The 27,320-nt window shown below is 38.3% G+C and overlaps 2 protein-coding genes across 2 annotated transcripts in view; one reads left to right on the forward strand and one right to left on the reverse strand.

Annotated features, from left to right (window-relative positions):
* SIM2 (SIM bHLH transcription factor 2) overlaps window positions 1-16,660 on the forward strand; it is a 55,923-nt gene extending 39,263 nt beyond the window's left edge. The window contains exons 9-12 of the mRNA XM_035545977.2: window positions 4,486-4,633; window positions 6,505-6,673; window positions 7,701-8,109; window positions 15,933-16,660. Coding sequence (XP_035401870.1) covers window positions 4,486-4,633; window positions 6,505-6,673; window positions 7,701-8,109; window positions 15,933-16,660 — 1,454 coding nt within the window. The remainder of the gene's footprint in view (window positions 1-4,485; window positions 4,634-6,504; window positions 6,674-7,700; window positions 8,110-15,932) is intronic.
* Window positions 16,661-19,385: 2,725 nt separating this feature from the next.
* HLCS (holocarboxylase synthetase) overlaps window positions 19,386-27,320 on the reverse strand; it is a 127,521-nt gene continuing 119,586 nt past the window's right edge. The window contains exons 10-11 of the mRNA XM_035545978.2: window positions 25,194-25,407; window positions 19,386-24,731 (exon numbers count right to left, since the gene is read on the reverse strand). Coding sequence (XP_035401871.1) covers window positions 24,563-24,731; window positions 25,194-25,407 — 383 coding nt within the window. The 3' untranslated portion in view covers window positions 19,386-24,562. The remainder of the gene's footprint in view (window positions 24,732-25,193; window positions 25,408-27,320) is intronic.

The following is a 27,320-nucleotide window of genomic DNA, read 5'->3' on the forward strand; positions in this document are numbered from 1 at the left end:
ACCATAATGCTATTGAAGTTTTTGAGTCAATATAAAATATAAACTAGAATGATTCTGTAATCAGGGATTACAGAATGCCACATCGGGGGCATCCTTTCTGTAGTGCTAATTTCTGCATCTGGTTGTGAATGTCAACCTGTACAAAAATTACTCTTTATTTGTACAAGACTATTTAAAATACCAATATCAACCATTATACAGATGCTTCCAATATAGCCACAATCATCTCTGGAAAACAGTTTATCCATTTTAGAGCAGAGTCATGGATAGCTCTGTCTGTGTGGGAGAAGACCTGTAGTTTGGCTACCAGTTTGACCTATGTCACACTGGAGTTTTAAAAAGAGACACATCCTGTTTACTGACTTACTCAAAAAAAAAAAAAAAAAGGGGGAACAAACAGACAAACAAAAAACATTAACAAAACAAAATAACTGAAAACAGTTCTCTAGATACTGTACCTGAATTGCAAAGATAAATTATTGTGAAGTTTAAAATCAGAAAAAAAAAAAAAAAAGATCATAGCAATTAAATGCCAAGAAGCAAAAAGAAGGAAATGGCTAACGCTTGGGCAACAGTAGGAACAGTGCAGGATCGTGGTCAGAATACTAAGCAACAGGAATTATTAAAACAGATGTAAAGTGTACAAACTTCCTCTGGGGAGCACTGTTATAACTCACCCACCATCCATCAGCAAATGTCTGAAGAACACAAACAGTAAAAGGTTGGCAGGTTTGACGTACCCTTCTATAAAACAATCTGATGATTAAGTGTCATCTGATGAAGAAATCTGGAGAAACATCTTACACCTAATAAGGGTATTAAGCAAAAAAGGAAAATATAGCAACCCTAAAATCAGGTAACCGATTGCTCTTTCTTAGAGGAAAAAAAGCCCAAACTGAAGACCTGAAGTTAGTGAACTTTGTTAGGCAGCACAGAGAACAAAACAAAGGAAACAGTGAGGGGAACAAATTAGATGGAATATAAAAAGAACATCAGACTATGAGGAAAATGTAGATGTGCATATTTGCCTAAGGTGTGCTGGCAGTAAACAGTGTTTCCTGTTTTAAACATTTGATTTACTTCCAGCTCTATGAAAAAGCTTCTGATATTTGAACTAGCGCTATTTATTTCTATAGCACCATCAATATACACAGTGTTTTCTCTGCAACAGGGGAAATGTGGCCACACAAATGATGACTCCTTTCATTCTGAAAGACATTTAGAATGTCTCCTTAGATTTAGAAACTTTCATCTAAAAGACAGGCTAGAGAAGCTCTTCCAGTCCAGACAAAATATTCCTCTATTCCAGAACAGACAAACTATTTTTCTGGCCTCAGAGAAATCATCTTTCATGAAAAAAAATCATTTGTACCATCATCTCTCTGTGAGGAAGATTTTGTGCATCCCACATGTTGTAGCGTCATTGCTCTTCCCACATTATAAACTCTTAAAAGAATTGCATCTCTGTGCCTTGGCAAGACAACCCACAGCCCCATCTGATGCCATCACCAAAATGTTTTGCTGCTTCCTGGAAGTCAACCTATGTATTTATAGAACCTATCTTATGGGAGAGCACAGTTTGCTGTCCAGGGCATTGAATCTGCTGTTGCTCCCCTGGCAATCCAGCCTTCTGGCAGAGCTGCACTAGTTTTTAAGAGGGTAAAAGAACTGTAGAGGCTGCTGGGGCGCCAACCCCTGACCACACCACCCAAGGGCTGGGCCGATGACATGCCAGGTTGTGTGCACCAGGGAAGCTAAACCAGTAACTGCTGCGAGAGCAGAACCAAGAAGTCCATTTCTCTGAGTGGTATCTTGAAGCGCAGGCTGGCAACTCCCAGCCACATGCCTGTGAGCCTGCTGGAGCCTTTTAAAATAGCCATTTGTGACAGGCCAGAAGGACCAGCCCAGCCAGCCCAATGCCTTTTTCAGCTTGCCTGCTAAACCAGGAGGGAACCACAACACAGGAACACCCAGCTACAAATGGCACATCTCAGAGCCAAGGCTAAAGCCACTGAGTCCTCCCTGTCTGATTGCAGCGGAGGCCACCAAGAAGTCTGAGCCTGCACAGATCATCTTGGTAGTGGATTTACCTCACTCCCATTTCTGAGGTTTCCCAATCAGCATCAAACAGGATAATTTCACCAAGAGCCAAATGGAAATTGACCTCATTTACTGTATCAGAAGCATAGCTACTGTCCCTTAGCCAAGGTCAGACTTTCCCCACATTGCTAAAAATGCAGGAGACATGGAGTCCTCCCGTGTCCCAAGAGAAATATTGGTTTGTCCATATAATTAGGAAGGAAGGCTGAACACTGTAGTCCTCAGTGGTTTTCACATCTTTTAAAATACTGTCTTAACTGGAGAGCTAAAACAGGGATTAAAAAAAAAAATAGTGAAAAGCCAAAGCACATGGAAGAACTCTGTGATAGCTGGTGAACCACTAGAGCATTAATCTCCATTGTGGAAAACTGAGGCCCCATTACAAAAATATTTGTTAGATTATCTAAGCCAAAATGTAAGTATCATTTGCTAGGAGTGGGCAATTTGGATTATAGAATGGCAAGAGACATTGTGAATCCATGGAACTTGGTTGGTTATCAACACATATCTTTGCAACAGGTTTATTTGGCATCATTACACTGAATCTGTGAGTAGCAGATATAACACCTTTACTTTGGAGTGACATATTGCACTTTAAGAGTATATGTGTCTATATATTTTGTGTGTGTGTTTATGAAATTATAAACATTTCCCCTAATTTTTTTTATTTTTTTTTTTTAATATCTGCACATAGGTCCTCCTCTCCCTGCCTCTCTACAATTAATCTGTGTAGAAATGTAGACATGATAAAGAACACCTGTAAGCATGAGGCAAAAAGATGATGTATGAGAGACTTCAAACTCTAAATAGTTCTACAGTCATTTAGTAAGAACCTGATTTTCTTAGGGAGATTAACTTGATTTGAAGAAAAGTTTAAACATGTTGTGACTTGTACCAGTGGACAGGAGAGTAAACAGTTCAGAGAGAGGACCCCCATGCAACAGACTTAAAAGACTTCTTAGCAAGAGCAAACACTACTGCTCTTCTATTTCTGTCAGTCTTCCATTGGGCTATTTACGTTATCCACACTATTGCAGTCTTTGATATTTATTGAAATTACAAACCCACACTGCCCCAAGTAAAATATGAACAAAAAAACCCACAATTCCAGTGATGACTGCTGGCCATAAAATTAATTAATAATCTGGACAACCCCCCCAAAATTATGCACTTTTTTGTCCTCAATTTAATACTGGATGTCCTCCCTGTCAGAAGAATCTCCTATGAACGCTAAATATAAAGCCATAATTTTCAATTTCAATTGGTCATTTGCTCTACTAGAGTGTACTGAAAGAGGCAACTTGTTTGATCAGCTTATTTCTGCTCTGTTTCTGCACCTAGCGTGTATACTAAGAGAACAAAATTACAGTGAGCTTTGCTAATGAATTCAAAGTAGTATAAATCCTTCATTTGAAAGCAGTAATTCCATTTTTTCATCATGTATTACACAAAGCTACAAGGAACTGCTGCTATTGATTACTTTTTTTTTTTTTAATAGTTTGAGTATCAAAATCAATCCCTTATTTCCTAATTTAAAATAAATAACTAATTGTATAGGGGAGTAAGAAGGTTGAGTTTCATAAAGACATGCTTCTGGGTCACACAAGAGAAAAAGAATCTTTGAAGGCTGGGAATTATATTCTGGTGAATCATTAGATAAATGCCTGGCACTGGACCAGAAAGATTTGTGGCTAGATTAAATATTTAAAGATGCTGCACAATTCATATTATAGCATAGCCTTATGCCAAAACATCTTTGTTCACAGAGAGTCCAAGCTGGTGTTTAGAGGATTACATTTTTAGTGAAATCTATCTGATAACTGATTCATATCTCTGGCCCTGTCTTTATTTGTGTGCTTAAGAACCAAATAGCATTTTAATTTTGCTCTTTTAAATCAACCTTCAAAATGTAGTGCTTACATAGGAAAAAGTATCATAGCATAAAATCCACTGCAAAATACAGTTATCTTTGAATCTATGAATATCAAAAGTGCTTCCCAAATACGCTGGAAAAGTTCAAGACAGTTGTGTCCACTTCAAAATATTTCTGCTGCCTTGAATTTCTCATTTTCAGTTAGAAGATTAAAAATAGTAAGTGTTTTTTGCTGAATGTAAGCAGAAGAGAGCAGGGTGAACTGGAAAAGAAAGAATACAAGCCTTAATAGTTGAGAACATGCTACTTGTAAACAGCAATGTGACATCGTGAAATGATGTAAAAGAGTAGGACAGCTATTTTTGCAAGGAAGCTATCTTGTGTTTGGTGGGAGAAGGAGGTCTAAAAAAGGGGAAGGAGGGAGAAAATTCTCTCCCTTGCAAGTAAATCTCTTCAGGAAGTGGTCACAAGTGCAAGCAATGTGAAGTGCTTTTTTGTATTTTTATTCATAGTGCTGGTGAAAGGCCAAGTCACAACCAAGTACTATCGACTACTGTCCAAGCATGGAGGCTGGGTTTGGGTACAGAGCTACGCTACCATTGTGCATAACAGCCGTTCATCACGGCCTCACTGCATAGTGAGTGTCAATTATGTCCTTACGTAAGTCAAAATACTTTGTACCATTATGTGTTATCAGCAATTGATTCATTACTAATTGAATCCTTTAAGTTTGCTTTACTTGTGTCTTCCAGTATCATTCTGTGTTTGCATGTTGCAGCCATTTTTCTCTCCTCATATCCTCCCTCTTTTAGTTACAGAAGCACATTGAGCTAAAAAGAGCTAGTATTTTTGGTGATTATTTCATATACCATCTGCTTGAATGTGTAGTACCACTGGTAGCTTTTTGTGTTAGACCTGGACCTGGTTCTGTAATTGGCATCAGAACTGCAGTGGTGCTGTCCTGACACAGCAAGAGATACAGCTACCCGGCAGAGGTCACAGCTTCAGTTTGCGAGACAGAGAAATGTTAGGAAGCATTACTCCTTCCAGGGGTGGGTGAATCACCAAGGATTCCCTCACTTGCCTTGGGTTGCAGACAGTCAGGGTGAAACTATCTTCGCACAATGCCAAGCGGCTTCCACTGAGCTTGTGAATGTGCAGAGGTCTGGGCATGCAGTTTATGAATTCTGGTTCAAGTCATAAAGGTGAAGGTGATGAAATTCCTGTCTTGATATCAACCTGAGAGAGACAGAAATCCACGTGGAATAAAGGAGATAAGTAACAGTGGAACAGACTATGCCTGAAAAGACTACCTTAAAAAATAAAAATAATTTAAAAAAAAATGATAAAGGGCACTGCTTTTGTTGAACAACAGCAGAAAAAAGCAGGGAACTACACACCCTTTTGCCTAGACTTGTCCAGTTCTTAACTGGCTTGAAAGTAAATTTTGTTTGCATGATGTTTGTGGTAGGGTCATATGTTTTGCATATGATACTGCTGTTTCTACTACCTGACCTTGAGGAGTTAAAGTGTATGACCAGGTAGCAACCACAGGATGTTTCCTTAGACTACCTGAAGTAGGTACACAGCCCTAGACACATTGGCCAATGCTGCAGTCATTCCTATACAGATGTGAGAGCAGCAGCACTAAGGAAAGACTCCGTCCTGCAACCTCATTGAGTCCCATAAGTTGGGGAAGTGATTTGAATGAAAAAAAAAAGAGGAAACTATGCCAGGGACATAACAGTATAATTTTCAAATTTAATTCCAGGTTGTTCACCATCAAAAAGCAATGGAAAAGAGTTCTAGATAGGAAGTGTCAGAGAAGTAGTTTTGTTTGCTTGTTTGTTTGTTTTTTTAAAGTTATCGTTTCAAAAATATGCTCCAATGTTGCTACAGACAAAACAAGGGGAGACCATTTAATCATCAGGAATATATCAATTAATGTTTCAATATATGATCCATAGTCTGTCCTTGATTTGTTTTTTAGCCAGTTTTGTAGATCTGCACTGTATGTAGAACAAGTAAAAATGAACAAAACAGAGGAGAAAAACAACATTGCAGCTCCGATGGCCTAGTTACAAGGGCATTGCGCTGACAGGAGAGGAACATCGCTCCTTTAACCTCTCCTCAGAGCAAGTTGTGAGAGCCAGGAAAGAGGCCAATTCTTGACTAAGGAGAAGATGTATGAATTGATCTGTGTCTTCCTACCAGCTGACATGGCTGTGATTCCAAAATACAGGGTGCCACAGGTAGCTGAGAGAAAGTTGGGACAAGCTTAGGGTCAGAGAGTAGGGACATTTAATGCAAAGATGTTAAAACTCTGTTCCCAGTGGAATGTGTATGACAGACTCCTGTGGAAACAGAGTCAGACCATAAAATTCACTACCTACTAGCATCCCCAGTCTAGCACTGCAGACCCATTCTTGGACGAATGAAAACATTGTGAAAGCTAATGTATTTTCAAAGGAGTTATTTGGGATCTGTGTGGTATGTTTGAGTATGTAATCTATTGGACTGTTCTTTTGCAGAGATATTGAGTATAAGGAACTTCAGTTGTCGCTGGACCAGGTTACCATTTCTAAGTCACAGTTTTCGTGCAGAAACTCAGTATCTACCTCGCAGGAAACAAGGAAAATAGTAAAACCCAAAAGTAATAAAATGAAGGCAAAACTCAGAACAACGCCTTACCCACAACAGGTAACTTTTTCAGCAGTATTTACTCACCAGTTATTGTGGTAGAGTCCTTGGGCCAGGACAGAAATCCTCTGGAACTGAACTTACTGTAAAACTGACTACAGCATGCTCTGCTGCAAGAACGTCCTTGTAGGCCAGAATACAACCAGACCCTTATGTTCTTGGGGTGAACAGCATAAATAGTACAAAACAGCTTTGGCAAGTGTTGCAAACAGAAAGACTTCTGGATTTGGAGGATGTAAAGTCCTTAAAAACAAAACAAAAACAAAAACAATGTGTTTTCTTGGTTAGAAGAAGAAAGCGATGTATTAAGGACAGCTGTGCAGTGAAAATTTGAGCTAGCATAAAACATCTTATTCACTGTTGATGTGCAGAGGTCTAAACATCACATAGATACTGGCAGTTTCCTTATGCTGGAGAATGCTTCATACAAAGGAATCCTAGCAAACAGAGGGCTGGAGTGGGATTTGTGATGTCTGTCACTGGGTGAGCCAGAACTAGACGCAAAAGGGAGCTATGTATGGAGATCACCCATAAAACAGGGTTGATGATACTGATAATCACTGTAAGACATTCTGAGACTGCAATGAATATTGTTGGAAGAGGTTACTATTACCTTAAAAAAAAAAAAAAAAAAAAAAAAAGCACTGAATGCATCTAGCACATACACTTCAGTCAAAACATCACATTAATGGTCTGACACTGCACTTATCAGTAACTTCCTGTGCTCTGGAACAAACTTACGCCCGCTGGTATTTGCAACTGCCTACAATCACTAGCTAAAATCCAGCTGGCAAATTATCAAATAAACCCTTAACATTAGGATGACAAAATTGTTCTTTGTTCACATGTTAAGAGAAGGTAAGGTATAGTGAAGACAAGGAATTTCAAATGCACTGGTAAGCCACTGTAGCCAGCGAGATTGCAGTTCAAGGAGGCCCAGCTTTGGGCGCCTGTATGATATGTTATGCGGTTTCATATAAAAGTTAGTCATTTAACTCTCTTACCCTCCTTTTTTTCTTTCCCCCAGCAATACAGCTCATTCCAAACAGACAAACTGGAATGCAGCCAGGTGGGAAACTGGCGATCCAGCCCTGCAGTGAACGCTGCCACCATTCAAGAACAAAACTTCCATTCAGAAAACAGTGAACTTTTATATGCCCCGTCATATAGCTTGCCTTTCTCTTACCATTATGGACACTTCCCTGTCGATTCTCATGTCTTCAGTAGCAAAAAGCAAATGCTGCCTTCTAAGTTCGGGCAGTCTCAAGGAGCACCTTGTGAAGTGGCTCGGTTTTTCTTGAGTACGCTGCAGACAAATGGAGAATGCCAGTGGCATTATGCCAACTCCTTGGTACCCAGCAGCCAGTCACCATCCAAAAATCTTCCTGAGCAACCAGTGAACATCATCCGGCATAATCTTGCACAGAGTTATGAAGGTGGGTGTCACTTTAAAAAAAGAAAAATGGAAAAGAAAAACTGTGGGGTGTCTGGGAAATATTTGTAATTGTAATTTGAAAATAGGAAATACAAGATGTTCAGGAAATACAGAAAATCAGAAACAGTGAAATGTAACATCCAGTATGTTTATAGTATTTACATGCTTATCTCACTTCCCTTTACCATAAGCACTTGATTAGGAGTATTAGGAGGGAAGGGATGCCATCCAGAGGACCTGGACAGGCTCAAGAGGTGGGCCTATGCGAATCTCATGGAGTTCAGAAAGGCTGAGTGCAAGGCCCTGCAGATGGGCTGGGACACTCCCAGGCAGAAATACAGGCTGAGCAGAGAAAGGATCAAGAGCAGCCCTGAGGAGAAGGACCTCGGGGTGTTGGTGGATGAGAAGCTCCACATGAACTTGCGATGTGCACTTCCAGCCCAGAAAACCAAACATATCCTGGGCTGCATCAAAAGTAGTGTGGCCAGCAGGGCAAGGGAGGTGATTGTCCCCCTCTGCTCTGCTCTCGTGAGACCCCACCTGGAGCCCTGTGTTCAGCTTTGGGGACCCAGCACAAGAAGGACATGGACCTGTTAGAGTGGGTCCAGAGGAGGGCCACGAAGATGACCAAGGTGCTGGAGCACCTCTCCTGTGAAGACAGGCTGAGGGAGTTGGGGTTGTTCAGCCTGGAGAAGAGAAGGCTCCAGGAAGACCTCAGAGAGGCCTTCCAGTATCCAAAGGGAGCTACAGGAAAGCTGGGGGGGGACGCTTTGTCAGGGAGTGCAGTGATAGGACAAGGAGGAATGGATTTAAATTGAAAGAGGGTAGATTTAGATTAGACATTAGGAAGAAATTCTTCACTGTGAGGGTGGTGAGGCACTGGACCAGGTTGCCCAAAGAAGCTGTGGTTGCCCCATCCCTGGAAGTGTTCAAGGCCAGGCTGGATGGGGCTTTGGGCAGTCTGGTCTGGTGGGAGGTGTCCCTGCCCATGGCAGGGGGTTGGAACTGGATGGTCTTTAAGGTCCCTTCCAACCCAAACCATTCTGTGATTCTGTGATTCTATTATCAAAGCGTCAGTTGCAAAAATGTATTCACCAGAATCACTTTTAGAACAGGGCAGAGATACTACCTCCTTTAATACTGGCCTTCACGTTTTGCACTGTCGGAGCTGTGTAAGTGGAATTACTGAGGTAAGTCATCACCGAAGTCAGAAAGAAACAAATGAACTTCAGTCCACATACAGAAATTAAAATAAACATGATCTGTTTCCACAAAAATTGCAGGTTGTTCTTTCTGAATATGAAGTCATTCTGAGTGTCAGTACCTTACAGTTACTACACGGCATGACGAAATGAAATGCTTTGTCTTCCTGCTTCATTTAAAATGTCTTCAGTGCTCCCCCTGATCAACTGTGTCACCTCTCTGTGAAGACGGTTAGCTCAAACACTTTGAAGGAAGCACTGAAGACATTGATTTCTCTGAGGTGGCAACCTATAAGAAATAGCCTTTCAAAGCTATAAAGTAAATAATGTAAACAAGCTAAAGAAACACTCTAATCCTTAGATCTCATATACATTACATTGATCTGCATACACCGTTTTGATTATTTAAAAATCACCAATGGGAGCTGGCTGTTTGACATACTGTTATAAAGTTGGATGGAAACATTCCTTTCTTATAACTTCATTATGGATGTGATGGAGGTAGCAGTAATGAAAAATAAATAAAAAATATTATTAGAAAAAATGCTAGAAAAGATAGGCTCAAAATTCTCTGTATACCAGAAACAAGCATTTTTTTCACATAGGGACATAACATTAAATATTTCAGATTTGAAGGGAACATCTGCAGATGTTAAAATATGAACTTACTACAAGAGAGAGAAGATGGTATCAGAGAGTGAACATGTCTCCCACAAAATAACTTCTGCCCAGGGTTCTGTCCTTCATGGGGCCATTTGAAGTCACCTAGCTGACTGTCATATTTTACTTTATTGTCCTGCATTTAGGTTGAAAATAAGTAAAATTGAAGCTTTTCTTACAGCCTAGCACAGGTTAATTTTTTTTTTTTATTTTTTCCCTGAGCTCCTCTAATGTGCTGGCTTCCTTTTGCTACTGTTGTGGGCTGGATGTCAAAAGGAGTAGCTTTAGACCAGAAGAGATAGGAAGTGGTCAGAGCACCAAGTTTGCTGGAGTTCAAGAAACACTTGGACAATGCTCTCAGACACATGGTCTGATTTTTGGGTGGCCCTGTGCAGAGCCAGGAGGTGAACTCAGTGACCCTTGTGGGTCCCTTCCAACTTGGGTTATTTTGTGATTCTATGAGATGTTTTAGGAATGGTTTTGACTCTTCTAAAGATGCTGTGTCTTTGTGGGTGAGAAAGAAGTTATATCTTTTGAGAAGAAGTATAAGGATGGAAGTAAATCACCACCAGTAAGTCTCCAGGAACAAAGCTATCCTGCATGTACAGAAGTCAGCCCAGCTTTTCTTCTCTGCTTCCAGACTAATGGGTGCTGTCAGACTGACTGAGAAAGTAGACCCACCTCTGACTACTCAGAGGTTGCCATCAGATACACTGAGAACTGATGTGGAAAGAGCAGGCTTTTCAGAGAACAGTTTGTAAAACTGACCACGGCCATAAAATTTGCCAGAAAAGCCTGGTGAGCACAGCAGCAGACAAGCAATTTACCATCAGCTGGTAGATGTGGGCAGATAGCTACCAGAATTACACAGGAATACTATTGAATCTGTTTAGGGGAAAAAAAAAATTCAAAAAATGCTGCAAGCAACTGCTGGTATTTTTCTGTTTCATCATGCATGCATACCTTCACCATTTTCTTGCGACCAGGAAAATGGAGCTCTGATACCAGCAGGTCTTCCTTGCGATTCTACTTGTACTTAAGCTTTTGTTGCTTAAGTTGGAATATGTGGGTTCTCTTCTGAGCGGAGATGTATTTTAATGGATGCTTAGCTATTGGGCATTTGATGAAAATTGACTTGGTACAATTAATTCTCTGCAAGATCCCTTACACTTGTGCTATTTAGGAAGGAAAAAAGAATATGGTCAAACTAAGGCCTAGTCAGAGATCATTGCTGGAGTCCACACACAGTGCTGAGAATGGGGAGAGAAAAACAGAGCAGCCATTGCAAGCAGAGGATTTATCTCTAATTGTTCCCAAGTTTGTTTCCTCTTGAGGTAGAATCAGCCCTGTTGTACTTTTGCTGAGACTGCCGGCAAAAGAGAAATCTGGACCTTTGGAAGCAACTTTTTGCTTCGAATTGAAAGGGGCATCTGATCTTCCTTACATTGTCAACTGTTGCTTTTTTCAGTGGTTCACTGAAAGACTGACAGCTAGTAAGCTTCAAAGCAGAGAGGATCTGCTTAGCATCATTATCTTCAGTCCAAAGGCAATGCCAAATATGACATCTGGCAACCGGGTTGGATGCTAGGGCTATTCCACATCACATCCATAGAGGCATCTGCCAAAAATGCCGTAGGCCAGAGACATTTTTCACTATGGAAAATAGTTTCTTTTGGAGAGATCAGAGATTTTAAGATGATCATGCCAAGCCATCAAAGCTCTGGAAAAGCACGTAGCAGATAAAACTGCCTGCAAATCAGATGCTGCCGCCTCAGAATCTGGTTTCAAAGCTTCTTCCACTTTTTTTTTTCCAGCTGGCCTACTCATCAGTAAAGAAACTCTCTTTAGAGAAGGCAACCATCTTCTTAGTCGGGGATGTTCCTTTCTACACTTGAATGGATGCATTGCTACTGTGGGTATCAGAGTATTTGCACATCTCATAAGTTATGCTGTTGGCCTGTCTTTATTATCTGTATGAAGCTTAGTGCTGCAATTCATGCTAAAACTCAGACAATCATGAAGAATATTAAGGAAATCCATGAAAAGGCTCTGGTTTCTCTCCACCCATCTTTCTGGCCTCCTCAACCCCCTTCCCCAGGTTTTGCCTGTGAAGTAATATGACATCTTCCTTGAAAAAATGTAATCCCCTAAAGAGGTCATGAAGACCATATTGTCTTACTATTGTTTTTTGGAGGGAAAATAATCGGAAAACTAGTAATTAAAAAATCAGCTCATGCCTCAGAGAATTTGCAATTAGGGTTCAGGCCAGGACACAGGGCAGATATCGAGCTAATCTACAAAAATATCTTTTTCATTCACATGGACAGTGCTAAGGTCTGTTGTACCTCTGTGTTGTTTGACACAGAGGAATGTCAGCACACCTTTGTTACACAGGTGTGTGTGACCTGAGTGCAGTACAGCAGCTCTGCTGGCTGGTCTTCAGCAAAACTAGGATTGTTGAGTAATTGCTCCTCTTCTCTGAAGAACCTCTTGTATCAAGGATTAGGAAACATTCTGAAATATCATGGGGTACACATAAACATTCAAGTGTTGGCATTTGTCTTTTCAGAATTTGTAGTGACTGTCAGGAGTATACTCTTCAGAGATTAATGCAGATCAGAAAGCCCAAGAAAAAGCATGAAAGATGCAGCATGGACAAAGAGAGCTTCCCCAGCATTGTAAAAATGGATGAGGTTTTCCAGAGATAGGATGCAAAACTCTCTGCTGACAAGGACTGCATAACTTTTGCATGACGGTCTATTCAAAGTACTGGTCTTTCTTTGATTTATGCTGGTTCTAAGATGCTTTTCCTTCATTGTTTACTGAAATAGGGGCAATGAAAAAACAAGGAGCAGATCTACCTATTAACTTCTTGGTATAAAAAGGCATGTTTGTGAATGAAATATATTTTCTGCAACTATCTTTTCCATACTGGGCACCAGCCGATCTTTGACTGCACTATGTAAAGGTCAGGAGGGAATGCCCCTCACTGCAACACCAGGTTAGCAGGGGAAAAGATTACTCTAGTACACCACAACCGTGCATAGACACGATGTTTTACAGACCAGTTCCTCCTAGGGTAGTCTTCCTGTCGCCATTTGGATGGTGGGATGCCGAACTCTGAGCAGGCTGCCAGGAGAGGGGAGCTCTAATCTCGGGATTTTTGCTCTGCTTGCCCGAGCTGCACCTGGTGCGCAAGTGGGAAAGCAGAGCTCCTTGGCAAGAATTAACAGATGTGATGCCTGAAGGATGGAGCTTGCTGTTGCAGTTGTAGGCTGCTATGAATGGAGGCAGTGTAAGAAAGTATGAAGGGCCTTCTAGAAAGCTACTATCACTCTCGTATGATATACAGCCTTAGATGTGCAATACGTCTCTCTCACTTAGCACAGAGGAGTGATCCAGAAAGCATCCCAAATGAATGCACTGACTTAAGTGCGTTGAATGCAAGGACTGTAAAGCATTTTCAGGGCTGGAGAACTTGTGGAGCGCAGGGGATCCTGACGCACCTGCTGAGGCAGATATGCTGGCACGTGGCCGCCTGCCGGATGGGTGGAAGCAGTCCTGGGATGCTGCCCATCCACAGCAGCATGGAGCAACAGGTCACGATAGAACTCCCCATGAGGAGTCCTTCCCAGGGCACGCCTGGGTTTTTCTCCATGAAGGAAGACAAAAGCAGGTTTTCATCCAGCTCCACTAACTGTTCTGAATGTGAGTGGGCAAAAACTACTGTGCTCTGTAGCAATGCAGGCTTGCTTAACTGTCTGCTCTAACTCTGCAAAAGTGCTGACAACTTTAATGGAAGCCTGCAAGCAATTAACCAAATGCTTACCTTCTTCCTCAACAAGAGAGATGAAAACCATGTTTGAGACACCGGATAGAAAAAAATTGATAATATCCTGTAAATCTCCAAGTATGGAAATTACTTCTTGGTACCAAGAGAGCAGCTATCAGCCCAGCAGAATTTGAGATTACAAAAATGAAGACAAAAAGATTGTGTCCAACTGTTTGCCTTGATGCTTCAGCTTCTTACAGATGTAGGCTCTAAAAATGGAAAAGGTTAATCTTTTGTTCAGAGATGAAAGCAGAGCCATAAGGTAAGCGTACTCCGTCATGCAGTAAGAGAACAAACCCATGACTCTTGTGGAAATGTCAAGTTTGGGAAAAACACCAAAATTGGTATTCCAGCTTAGTTAAATCATGTTAGTTTTACCTCAGCAACTCTCAGCATGGATACTTATTTCATGGTAAGAATGCCAAAAGTGGAGTTAAAATTATAGTGGTATAATTACACTAGTAAAATTTCTAAGTTATTCTCAAACATGTGGCTGAATCCCTGTTTTGATTTGTGATCCAAGAGGGCTCTTTTTCAACAGCTGACGAGAAGTCAGTTCACTTAGGGCTGCATATACTTCTTGGTACAGAAATTAAAAACAATAACCTGAAAGGTTGTTGCTTCTTGGAGGATGGTGGGTTGATCAAGAAGAAATTGGATCCAGATTCCTGTTTAAATTCTGGTGTTAATTATGTGGTGCAACTCCCTCTGAAATTAATGAAGCTATGCATATAAAAAAAGGTACAATTGAGCTATTTCTGCTTCCTCTGTTATACATGAAGGCTTTTCCAGTCTACTATAGCATAGGGAATATCTAATTATTAGCGGGTGCAGTTATGTCAGCAACTACTACAGGGGAACTCCAAAACTTTTAAGATGTTGAATAAAATTTTTAGAAAAACAGAAAGCCCCTTTTACAAAAGGCACTTAGGGGTTCAGGACTTTCAGTAACCATGACACAAAATGGAGCTTAGGTTTAATTTGAGAAATATGGTAAGTGCCTCATTTAACCTTTAGCATAAAACTTTCAAATATGCCTTGTAGGAGTAGTATAACTGTCAAACTGTTCATACAAGATACTCAGCACGAAAAATTAGTACTCACCTCATTTTAGCCATATTGCATGGGAGTAAGACAGTGGGTTTTTTTCTCTTATCATTTGTTGATAGATAGAACTGTACTAAAGGAAAAGTTGTGTAAACCAAGCAGAAAATGATAAAAACAATTCAAATTATTAAACAAGTTTAGCCACCACACAAAAGCTCCAGGGAAAAGATTCTCAATATATTTTAGAGAAGCCTGAATAGAAATCCTAGGTTCCAAACCCCTTGAAAATTTAAAATTTAGCTTCTGATTTTCAATGCACACCCAGTTCAGTACTCCTATATTTGAATGTGAACATTTTCAGTGTTTATTGTAAGTTACATTTCTAGTATACATACAGTTCCACCATATAAAAGTATCTTTAAAGCAGAGATCCGGCATTACTTAAGCAGTATTTCTGTTGCTCTCAGTAGACATTATTAATATCTGATACTATTTTTTTACAGAAAAAAAAAAAAAAAGCAAAGTCTTGAACATGATGGAAGTCAGTATCTAATACTATATACTTTCTTCCCCTTTCATTACAAGGGCAGGTGTCCAGTATACTTCCACAGTGACAGGAAAAATAAATTCTGTTTTACTGTAATCACCAACATTTAGTAAATGTTAGACTTCCTTTGATAAATCATTTGTTGAGTTCTGAGAAGAGCTTATTAGGTCCGAATTTTTTAAATAGTAAGTCACATTTCCTAATATTTAGTTCTTAGGTTTAGTTTCCTGATTTGACCGTATTAACAATGACAGTGATTTATAATCATACAGTCAAATAAACAAATGGGCATTTCACATAGTAGCACAGAAAACATTTTTAGAATTGCTTCTGAATGATTTTTGACTTTTCAGTACTGTCTTAGAGAAGCTTATCCAAAGCCACCGAGGCAAACGGGAGTGTCTCTGATGTCTTCAGTGGGACTTGGATCCGTCCCAAAGCAAATGGGTATTAAAGTTCAGTCATAAAAAGTGTCAGAGTGTAACTATTATATGAGCTCGTCTCCAGTGATTAACATATTTTCTCTTTCCTGCAAGTGCCCATATCAAACAGAAGATACAACCAAGATGCTCTCTCTGACAACTTTACAAGTTGCACAGCACCCATGCCAGGCAGCAGATACAAAGAAGAGATTTATGATTCCGGCATCATGAAACCCACCAAAATAGAGAACAGGATTCAGCCACCTCACCATCTTATTAAAGAAGAAAACAAGTTAGCTTTTAACAGAGACCTACAAGAAAAAATGAGTATTAATGAAAGTTCTTTTTCAAACTCAATAGCTAATTCCTTGCTGCCAAAATCAGAATGTTTCCAGTCTAAAGCTATAGGACAATTAAGTCATCTCCTACCAGTGCCCTCCGTATATGAACAAACAAGACGGATTTGTATGAAAGAACCCAAATATGGGCATATTAGTCACCATGCTACGAATCTAGATGAAGTGGACAGTGATGAGAGAATGACTGTAAAGCTCGATCATGATTCTGAAAGTGAGTGTGTGATGGATGTAAGACCCTCTGGACAAGTTCCATTTGTGCTTCTAAATTATCACCATGTTTTAGCTAAACATGGCACATTTCAAACTTCACCATGTACAGCAACAGGACATGTAGGAGAAAATTATGGATACAATTCTGAGGAAGTAAATACATTTATTTACAAAAACCAAAGCCCCTCATCAGCTTCTTCTCCAGAAACCCACAAGGAAACTGCACTACCCCATTATATTGGAACTTCTGTAATAATAGCCAATGGAAGGTGACGGTAGTAGAAAAGTATTTACATGTAATTGAGAAGTCAAACTGTAATGATTTCCAAAAAGCATGAGAAAACATGGTTACATTTACTGAGCATAGCTGAAGGTCATTGAGGGACAGACTTGTGTGTTCCTGGCAAGCCATGTGTAACAGCACCTTCAAGGTCAGGAAAAAAGAACACATCTAGCTTCAGTGCTTCGTTGTCAAAGATTAAGCTCTGGTGCCAGTGAGAAGACTTGTTACAGATCTTATTTTTGTTATTTTATAGTGTGCAACAAAATTAAATGATAGGTGTTATATGCAGAGATTTATATGAAGAACATTTTTTCCCTTATCCCCTCCTTCTCAAAGTACATTCAAGATATATTATTTTTTTTAATCATTATCATAAACTGTACACTCTAGTTTAGGTATTTTTGACAAACTGTGTGAAACCTTACATCAACTCTCCACCCATGTGTTAAACATCCTGACAAATGAACTTTGTTTAAAGAGTGATGATTTTTAGTATCCATAATACAGTTGTACAAACCAAACAGAACTCAGTTTGGAACACGCTTATTTATTAATTATCCAAAAGTTTTTAAAATAAATCAAATCTGAATTTGATTTATTTAAGATAGATTTCAGTATTCAGAGATTGTTACTGCCACCATTTAACGTAACAACGAATGATATCATGACAAATTAATACATAAAAAGATATATATTAAAGGGTTACAGGTCTTGTCATGGTGAATTGGGACAAATCACATAGCAGGAACTAAAGATTATTCCCCATAAAAATGTAATAAGAAAAAGAAACTTCTAAAAAGTGTATTCCACTGAATATTCCGGGAGAACGCTGTGTAGTTTTTCAAACCAACTAATCAAAAATACATTTTAATAATAGCACCAGAAAATGTTTTATTTATAGTCAAGGGAATAATGAACATTTACGCTTTATTTTAAACTTACTAGCAACCTTCTGAAGTTTGAAAAGTTCAGTTTTTAAAACACTGCACTTCCTTAAGCATAAATCTCATTGTCAACACAAAGGTAAGATTAATATTTGCCCGATTCATGCACTTCACAAATTATGTCAGCGGACAATCTGAATAAGAAAAGTCAGAAGTCATTGCACAACCACAAGAAACAAGATTGCACTTGAAGTAAAGCCAGGTACATCATTGCTTTGAAGTGAACCCTTTGCATGCATCTCAATTTGTGCCAATAAACTAGAAAGCAAAAAGCATACAGCATATATTTAAATTCTGCCCAGCCTATTAGGAACAGATCCCCCCCTTGTTTTTACTTCTCTGTAAAGTTTGCAAACCAAGAAATAAGGAAGCATACGAATCTGTGTGTGTTTTCCTGACAAGTTGGTCCAGTTTGTCTTTCACCCACTTCCCGAAACATTCATGTGCTTTTGATAAAACAACGTATGGCTCTCTACATAATAAGTGTAAATAACGATAAAGGTTTTTGTAGATCTGAGTCCACCATATTTAGCTACATTTCTTAGCCCCATTCAAAGCTAGTTTACATTTTAGAAACTTCTTTTCTCTCTCCAAAGAGATCTTTGCTAAAGAAAATGCTTACCTGGCTTGTGCAATATGGAAAAATACACGCTCATGGATTGCACCTTGTCAGATAAAAATGTAATGAAATACACACTTTTTTAAAGTACACATTCTCCATCTTGTATGTACAGTAATAATATTCAGTCACCTCCTTGCACCTATGGATATTTATTGCTATGAGTAAACAATAATACTGTTAACGTGTTTGAAAATAATCTTCAGTATTTTTATTGCTTTCAATTAAAAGTTTAACACAGAAAGCTTTATTATGAAGCTAAATTGGTATTCACCTTGGAAATTCACAGCTGTCTGACTTAATTTACTAAAAAAATGCTACCTTTCATGACAAATATAAGCAAAAATACCTAATCAGTCACTACGAGAATAGCGACTTTTTAGCAAGGATAAAAAAAATAGCAAAGCCAAACCAACATATTCACTTTAATTGTACTCCTTGTTTTTTCTAAAGCTAGAGAAGGCATTTCTCCAGAAATGTTATGAGTGAGTATTATTATCATTCTGATTTCATTAATTGATGAGACCCAAGCTGGTTTTATAGTGGCTTTATTTAATAGCTTTCCCAGCCAGTGTTACTCATGAATGCACCCAACTTCTTAGAAGATACAATTATGCTACAACTTGTATGTTAATTTTCTTAAATTAAAACCATACCCTATTAAGGAGTAACTGACATTGTTTGCATCATTAAAAAGAAACCTGATGCACAACTCTTTCATATTACGTGTCTCTCCATACATACCTCATTAGTGCATTGCTGCACATGAAGTCAATCTGGTGTATTTTTCTGTTCTTATAAGTAATTCTCATAATAAAAACATGTTTTCAGGAACGTACAAATTAGGCTTTGGTTAAAAAACACCATTAATATTTTTCAGTAAAATACCACCAAATATTTTTCCAGCATCTAGCTTGTTATTCACACTTCCAGGCTTTGTTCAACAAGCCTGAGTAGAGGAGGTGTTCCATCACTCTCCCACAGATGTTTTGCAGTATATGACATTCAAATACACGAATTTTCCCTGCTAGGAAATAATGAATCAATTATGCATTCACATATGATAATACAGAGTAGGTTTTAGAAAAGATCTGTGATTATAAAAGCAAATGTGTGAAACATTTTTCCTGCCATTCCAAAATAGAAACAGCAATTGCATATTCACATCTGGAATGTGAGTACATTATACTGAGAGAAAAATACGAGTTCAAGCATCGACTTTTAGTCAGTTAAACTACAGATGTTTATAGTATGCTATTACTGTAGAATGTGGTACAGCCATTGACAGTGGCAATGTTTTTAATAATTGGAAAAAATTATGTCATGTAAGTGGAGTGTGAATTGCATTATATTATGAAAAATAACCTAAGTTCTCTCCATCATACTTACTCGAGCCAGTATAGATATCTTTATCATAGATACCTTTATCATGCAACTTGATGGGATTTAAAATCTTGGGGGAGGTCAGGCCTAGCAAGTAAAGTCTATGCAGTATGAAAGAGAGAAAGAGTGTGAGAGGGGTAATGATTTACCTAAATATAAAGTTGGAAATGTTAATCCCATATTGATGTCTCAAAAGTTTTTATCCTATTAATAGAAACAGTGAAATGTAAATAAGGTGGTAAGGGAACAGACTTCTCTCCAGGTTACAACCATGTAATTACAAAAGGGCATTTAAGTAATTTAATTAAATTAAGCACAGTGGACTATAGGTGTAAAATCTGATAATAGATCACTGAGATAACGTGGAAATGCTATCTTTATGAATGGGATACCTGTCAGATATTAGCATTTCTCTAAAAATCACAAAACACCACACCAAGCATTTTTTCAACATTTCAGTCATACTTCAAAAGCAACACAGAGAAAATTTAATTTCATTTTTTCCTGAACATTAGATTTTGCTTTTTTTTTTAATATATATATGATGCAGATATGAGCTATTTGGCAAATGTAGGTGAAAAAGCACGCAAAACAAACAACCTATTAATGCTCAGAATTATATATGTATTCCCTAAAAATGTAAAGCATTTTTGCTTATTTATTATGTAAAACAGAACTGTTAAAATGATAATAAAGTCCTGTAGCCAAAGGAAAAGTGAGTTTGATTTTTTTTTACTACAAAACACAAGATTTCACAAAGAATAACACTGTATATTTGAAAATTTATTTCAATTATGACACTATATTTGACAGTTAGTGTATCATAAAATACAAGGAATTATGTATTCTGTTTAAGTCACATTACATTTTAAAGGGAGAGTCTTGGAGAATGGAAAATAACACAGAATCACTAATGAAACACCCTAATGCAAGATATTCAAATACAGCATCAGTTTACAATTCCTCCCTGCAGTTCTTTTTTCTCAGTTGTTTGCTACATGATGATACTCTGCTGCATGCCACCATTTTTTGACCTCTGTTCTTACTTCAGTCCAGATTTAATTTCTTTGGTGTCTGGTCATTGCTGTGCATCACTACTGTAACTTATGCATGCAAATGCTTTTATCAAGCCAGCTTCCCCCAGGAATGAATCAACTGTTAGCAGCACAAATATTTTTCCCAACACCTACTAAGCTGTACTTCAGAAAAAATTGATGTAGCTATTGCATATTACAAAGTAGTTACAGAGAGTAATTTTTTAGACTGCTGAGGTCTTGTAGCTGGATCAGAAAAAGCAAAAAAATAATTAACCCCCCCCCCAACAGTTGCACAATTAAACAGCAGCATAAAGAATTAAATACTTTAATATTATTTCTAGATAATAGCCCTTGAAGTATATTATATTTGCTGGATAGATTTTAACAACACTCTGAAGTCTTATAAAACATTTTAATAGAAGTGAGATGTACTGCTTGAACTCTTAAATGTTAAGTACATTATTACTATTTCAAATCTTTGGAAACAGCATTGGTTCTGTCTGGACACAACCTGCTTACTCTTTCTGAACACAGACGTGCCAACACACTCTGCTTGCTCTGCAGAAGTTTTCTGATCAATAAACAATCTCTATAGATATTTGCACAATGTGTAATTCAAGAAACGTTATAACAGTCTTGGAGAAAAAAATTAAGTCACAGAAATATGGACACCATAATAAATGTTTTTGAAAGCACTTCATCAAGAAAATAGTTTAAGATATGACATCAGCCTCACAATGAAATGAGTGGTTTACTAATCTAGACATTTAATAAAATTAAACATTTTCAGTGCATTACTTCTGGGTCTGGAGATGTCTGATTCTCTACATACCTATGTTCAGAGACCACACTACACCACATTTGTCTGTCTTATGTAAAGAACAATAACAAAAATACAAAAATGTTGTGGTTTTCTGGGTGTGCCAAGTTTGCCATAAAAAGAATAAGATTACTGGCTGTGCTCCCCAAATACCTTAAGATTAGTGCGGTATAGGAAGGTTCACTGGCGTTCTTGACAGTAACAGCTGCTAGCCAGAATGACCTGATTCCACTGCTCTGTATACAACATGAATTTTCTTTGTGAAGTTCTTTGGTTCTTCTGAAGGAAAGGTCAAGTCTGTAACAAATGCTTTATTCAACTCCAGGCTGTTTCCACACGACAGAAGGTAGTTTTAAACACACAGGAAGAGGCCACTAAAAAGTTGAGGCAAAGTGGTATTCCCACACCATCTACCTATGCTCTGACAAATCCACACTTGATTAGTTCTTATTTATAGAAAGGAAGTTCAGTGCTAAGTTTCAATGCAAACCTTTTCAGAATAATCTTACAACTCAAAGCAAGAATAAAACATGCTTTTCATTAAAAAAGACTATGAAGAAATCCAAAATGGAATGATAGCAACCATGAAATATTGCAGCGTTTTACTATTAAAAAATACATCTGCCTTCTGCTCACTGTGACAGCTTAGTGAAGTGAAATTTTGCAGGTACTCCACTATGTCCTTCCAACAGGAACATGTTTTATCATTTTTTCCCATCATTCTTATACAGTACTCGTCCCTAGCGTAGGGAGAGCATGTTTTAAGGAAGCAATTCAAGTCAAAACCTGATGCCCAGCCTAATCATTAAAAGGAATCTCTACAGGCACTCATCAGTGTATCTGGAATATGAGTGATATCAACAATGTTTCCTATTGGCATAGTCTACTGTACCAAAACAGAGATAGTGTTTTAGCTACAAATTTCATATTGAGATACAGATCTAAAGTTTTGTAAAACTCTGTGGTTGAAAAAAACAGTACCAGAATTTTGCTTTCCACAGCTGACCAGCAGCAGCATGCAATGTTTATGAGCTACTTGAAGGAAAAGATAAAAAAGAAGTGAAGATGCACAAAGATGTGTACATACACACACACACAACCACAAACACGCTATATATATGTATATATAAATGGGCTCTTTTTTATTTAAACTTTATTAACTCAGACTCAAATTTCATTCAATTATAATATACATCAATATTTGGTTCTGAAATAAAGGTAGCTGCCAAAAATTAACAGCCCAAAGCAGCTTTGAAGTATCTGGTGGGAAAATGTAAAAATTGGTGTTCATGTGTATCATTTTAACTAAGCCAATTAACAGCTGTCTACACTCCACTGTACAGTTCTATGAAATATTGGTGTGCAGTCTCATATGATGCAGATCACAAGGGAAAACAAAACAGCAGAGGACAGACAACCAGGCACACACACTAATATACTGTGATATGGAGCTAAAAGTCCTAAATGTAAGAGGGACAACTTAATTTTTAGCACTTGCTGCCAAACCACCTAAAACCTAATATGTGAGGATTACTCTAAATTACCATTACAGACTAGCTTCCTTGCTTTAAGACTTCTTGGCTTTGTAACTGAAACAATCTACTAACATGTTCAGATTGTTTATGAGGTGAACTTTAACCAAAAAAAAAAAAAAAAAAAAACATTTCTGGCTAGTAGACAGAAGTGCTTTGTGGAAACCAATTTGGCTTATCCACCTTTAGTAGGGACCAGGTAACATAATAAGCAGTGCTGCCTACTTGAGGAAATGAAGCTGGCCACATCACACCTATGATAAACTTTTTGTTTGTAGAGAACCATTTGAAGTGCTCTGGTGGCCAGCCTCCTGGTACAAATTCATCTTGCACAGGAGAAAACCCAACAAGCTGCTTATCACACAGAAGATCCCACATGCCTACCTCACGATGTTTTCCAAACATGACCACACTAACACTGTGCAGCCAGCCCCAAAAGCAAGTTATTTCCAGGTCAGCAGATGTTAAACCTCTTGTTCTCAGTGGTTAACAGCAAAACCAGATGCCCTACTTTGGGAAAGGAGGGGTGAAACCAGAAATGATGGAAGAGAATTTGGACACAGGTAACTGCGTGTTTTCTTGTTTTCACTGTAGTAACTGTTTACGGCAGGGATCTTAAAGAGTGGGGCATTTTCTCTTACTTATTCTCTTAACTTCATTACTATTACAGTGGAATTACTATTAAACTCTAAACTGTTTAGACTTCCATCCCCTAGAATGGAATCCTACGATAAACCAGATAAGAGCTTTTCAACTAGGTGCTACACCCGTCATGACCTCCAGTGGACTATTCTTATAGGGCTAAAACCTCTCAGAAGACTATAATTTAACAGAGATATGAGATGATTTGCTTAGATCCAACTGAGTATGAAAAGCAAAAATACATTGGTATAACCAACCACAGTTCTTACGAGCTGATGGAAAACTCTCCAAAAACTCAAGGCAGCCATGACAGAGTTGCAGACTTGAGACCAAAGCACAGTATGTAAACTGTTGTACAGGTCCATATGGAGAAGAACCAAGACGGCAAGGTTCTACTTAGACCTGAAGCTAAGCACAGTGGTAAGCCCACTAATACAGAAATATATGATGAGCTCTTCTAGATGATTCCATTGCAGACAACAAAAAAAACTGAATCTAGGTAATAAAAACATGGTAAATATGTAAATCTTGTACTGTACTATAGCGCTAAGCACAATGAAAACACCCCTTCTGAAACCAAAAGATTTAGCCAAATACAGTGTGTAATCGAAGAAAAAGTTCTGTTCATTACAAAGTACTCCTTTGAAATCAGGGTCCGTTTAAAGAATAGGTGCTTATAAAGAATGGCAACATAGATGTGTTTTTAAGTTAATGCAACAGAACTTTAGCAAAAGATAATTACTTCTTCTTAAACTCTTGAAGTTATCCATCTCAAAGAACAAAGATGTTAGAAATTGGAAGAAAAAAAAAACAAAACAACCAAGCCATCAACCACCCTCCCACCTTTAAGCAAGTTTAGCTGCTTGGTGTTGAATAGTAAAGAGCCTCCTTTTGCATTGTGAGCTCTGAGGACTATTAATGCTTTGGGATTATGAGGTTTCTCAGCATGTCAAAAGAGTTGCCGTCTGGATGCACAGACTCTACACCTTTGCCTTCTTCATGAACTTGAAGGAATCCATAATCATCTATCCCAACTATCCATGCAATTGGGCCCTCCTCATTGTAGAGATGGACTTGCTTACCACTGTCGTTAAAGAAAAACAGACAGTTATGAATTAATTGATTACAGAAACAATAAAAAAATAACATAGAGGACTACTATCTGGTAGAATATTCTCACTTTATGGGTTCTTAACAGAGAATGTTTTTCAGCAATATTTTCTATTTCCTGCTTTACTTTCTTTCTGTGGAATTAACAGTAACACCCCCGTCCCCCCCCCCCCCTTTTTTTTTTTTTTCCTTTTGGTAAAAGACATGACTACAGCAGCTTTGTAAAATACCTAGAAACACTCTTTAACCTGTGCTAGTCCATTGATTTTACTGTGTGTTATTTTCATTCTCACCAAAGAATCACATACTACTTAGGAATATATATTTCAGTTAAGTCACCAGTTTTAAAGGCAACCTGGTAGAACACTGAAAATGGAAGATAAAACATCCATGAGTTATCTCTAACGTTCTTAAAAGAGAAGAACGTTATGCTTACCTGTGTATCCAGTACTTGTAGTAACGGGGAAGAACTCCGTTGGGCCCTTTCTCCTGAAAAATATCTATAAGCCTCTCTAGCACAGTTACAGTTCTTGCAATAAGGCAGTCTGCAGTTAAAGGCTTAAGTTTTGTCCCCTCTTCCTTATTAAATTTTGTGATGAGGTCATTGATGCATATGGTGGGGTTGCTGTTATTCACATTAAATCCAAAGCCTGAAGAAGACAAACCAAAAGAATGGGACAGGATTTGTAAATATGACTATTTTGTCTCTACTAAAAAGTTTGTACTTCAACTAGTTGATATATTATTATCTCCGAGGATTTTTTTGCAGTATTTCTTCAGTCTCTTACACCTTTAAATCTTTCTATTTGCATAATTACAAATTACAGTCCAGATTTGACTTGGTTCTTGTCCTTAAAGTGCCTCTTCAAAATTGTAGAAGTAAATCCAGTACAGTCCTTTCAACAAAACACCACCCTATCATGGAGGTTTAGGAAGATGTGAAGTGGCAACTATCATATTGGTTATAATAACATCAAAGTGAGAAATTCTTTTACTCACTCTAAGTAGTAGTTAGCTAATTGAGAGCAAACCCTTGACCATACTCTGAGATGCAGTTTTATCTTTCAGTTTAAAATTTAATTAAGAGTACTTTCTGTTTACTGCAGTTAGCTGATTTCATTTTCTGAAAATTAAGCATTGTTACTCAGCTGATACGACTTGTTTGGCTTGCTGCGAAAAGCCCAGAAGATTTAAGTTTGCTGGGTAAGACTCCAGTTTCCTTAATCTATTTTACCACAGCATATCCTTTAGAAGCCTCAAGTCTCTCACTGAGATTTCTCCAGCTAGAATAACGTTGGCAGAATGCCTTTCTTATTTAAATATGCCTCCTGGGGCCTTTTTTGCAGCCTGCTGAAACAGGCTTCAAGGGATGTAAAGAAATATATTGTATTACCTGTTTATTTTTTCTCCTAATAATTTGGATTTTTCTTTCCTCAGACATTTGGGATATAACACCAGTCCTGTCAATCAGGTTTAGACATGATGCACCTCCATGTGCAGGAAGGTTCAGATGCATTGTTTTGTAAATTTGCTATTAATGAGACTGTTCATATATGGAATTAATTTGTATTAACCATGAGGAGAAGGATCTCTTCAGTGAAAAGGAGTTTTTGACTTCTAACTAATCAGAGAATTCGTAGAAGGAAGCCACAGTAATATCAATGCTAAGATATCAATCTCACTGAAATGAGGATAGATGTATTATTAGGAAGATAAAAAGGAAAATGAACTGGAAAAAAATAATATGCCACGCCAGCAGATCACAACTCAGCTGTTTAAACTCAAATATAATACAAGTGAAGAAAGAATGACAGTGCTCATTATGCTCTGTTATGTACTGTCAGGGTGCAAAATGTAGCCTTTGAGTTCATCTGCAGGCTAAAGGCACTCAGGTGCTTATGTATGGAGATCACTAGTTTCCTAAAACTGAAATGGGCATGAGAAACATACTGAGATGATGAGCTCAGATGAGGCAGTAGCATCTGGGAATAAGCATGGTGGCAAAAATGTGGACAGCTAATCTGGAAAATATGAGGTGCTCAGGACTCTTACGGCATCTTTTCTTGCCCATGTGAGAAGAGTAAATAATAATAATTTAACACTGACCTTGCAGCGTGTTGATGTGACTAACACATCTTCCAATTCTAGGGCTAGTACTGCCTTGAGCATCTGCGCACTGTTCTCCCCTACTCCGAGCAGGCATCCATCCCTTAGCTCCACACAGAGGTAGACAGAGCTTTTGCAGGTCGGGCACGTTGGCTGTCCCTTTCAGTCCATTTATATTTGGCTACCTATATCTGTTCTGAATCTGGCCCTTACACCAAAGAAGTGTATTCTGCAGAACTCCTCTTCCCAAAGTCCTACAACAATTAAGTACTTAAAAAAAAGTTTTTAAAAATAATGTTTAAAATGTGTTCTTTTTTTCTTCCTTTTTCATACCAATATGAACATGAACTGTGCCATCTGTGAGGCCTCAAGCACACAGTACAGGTGAGAAGGCAGGTCTGTCTCTTGCCCACCTCTTCTTCTGAGGTATTTCTCAGAGCAGTGAAGCCACGTACAT

Source organism: Cygnus atratus, chromosome 1, assembly GCF_013377495.2.
Source record: "Cygnus atratus isolate AKBS03 ecotype Queensland, Australia chromosome 1, CAtr_DNAZoo_HiC_assembly, whole genome shotgun sequence".
NCBI classification, from domain to species: domain Eukaryota; kingdom Metazoa; phylum Chordata; class Aves; order Anseriformes; family Anatidae; genus Cygnus; species Cygnus atratus.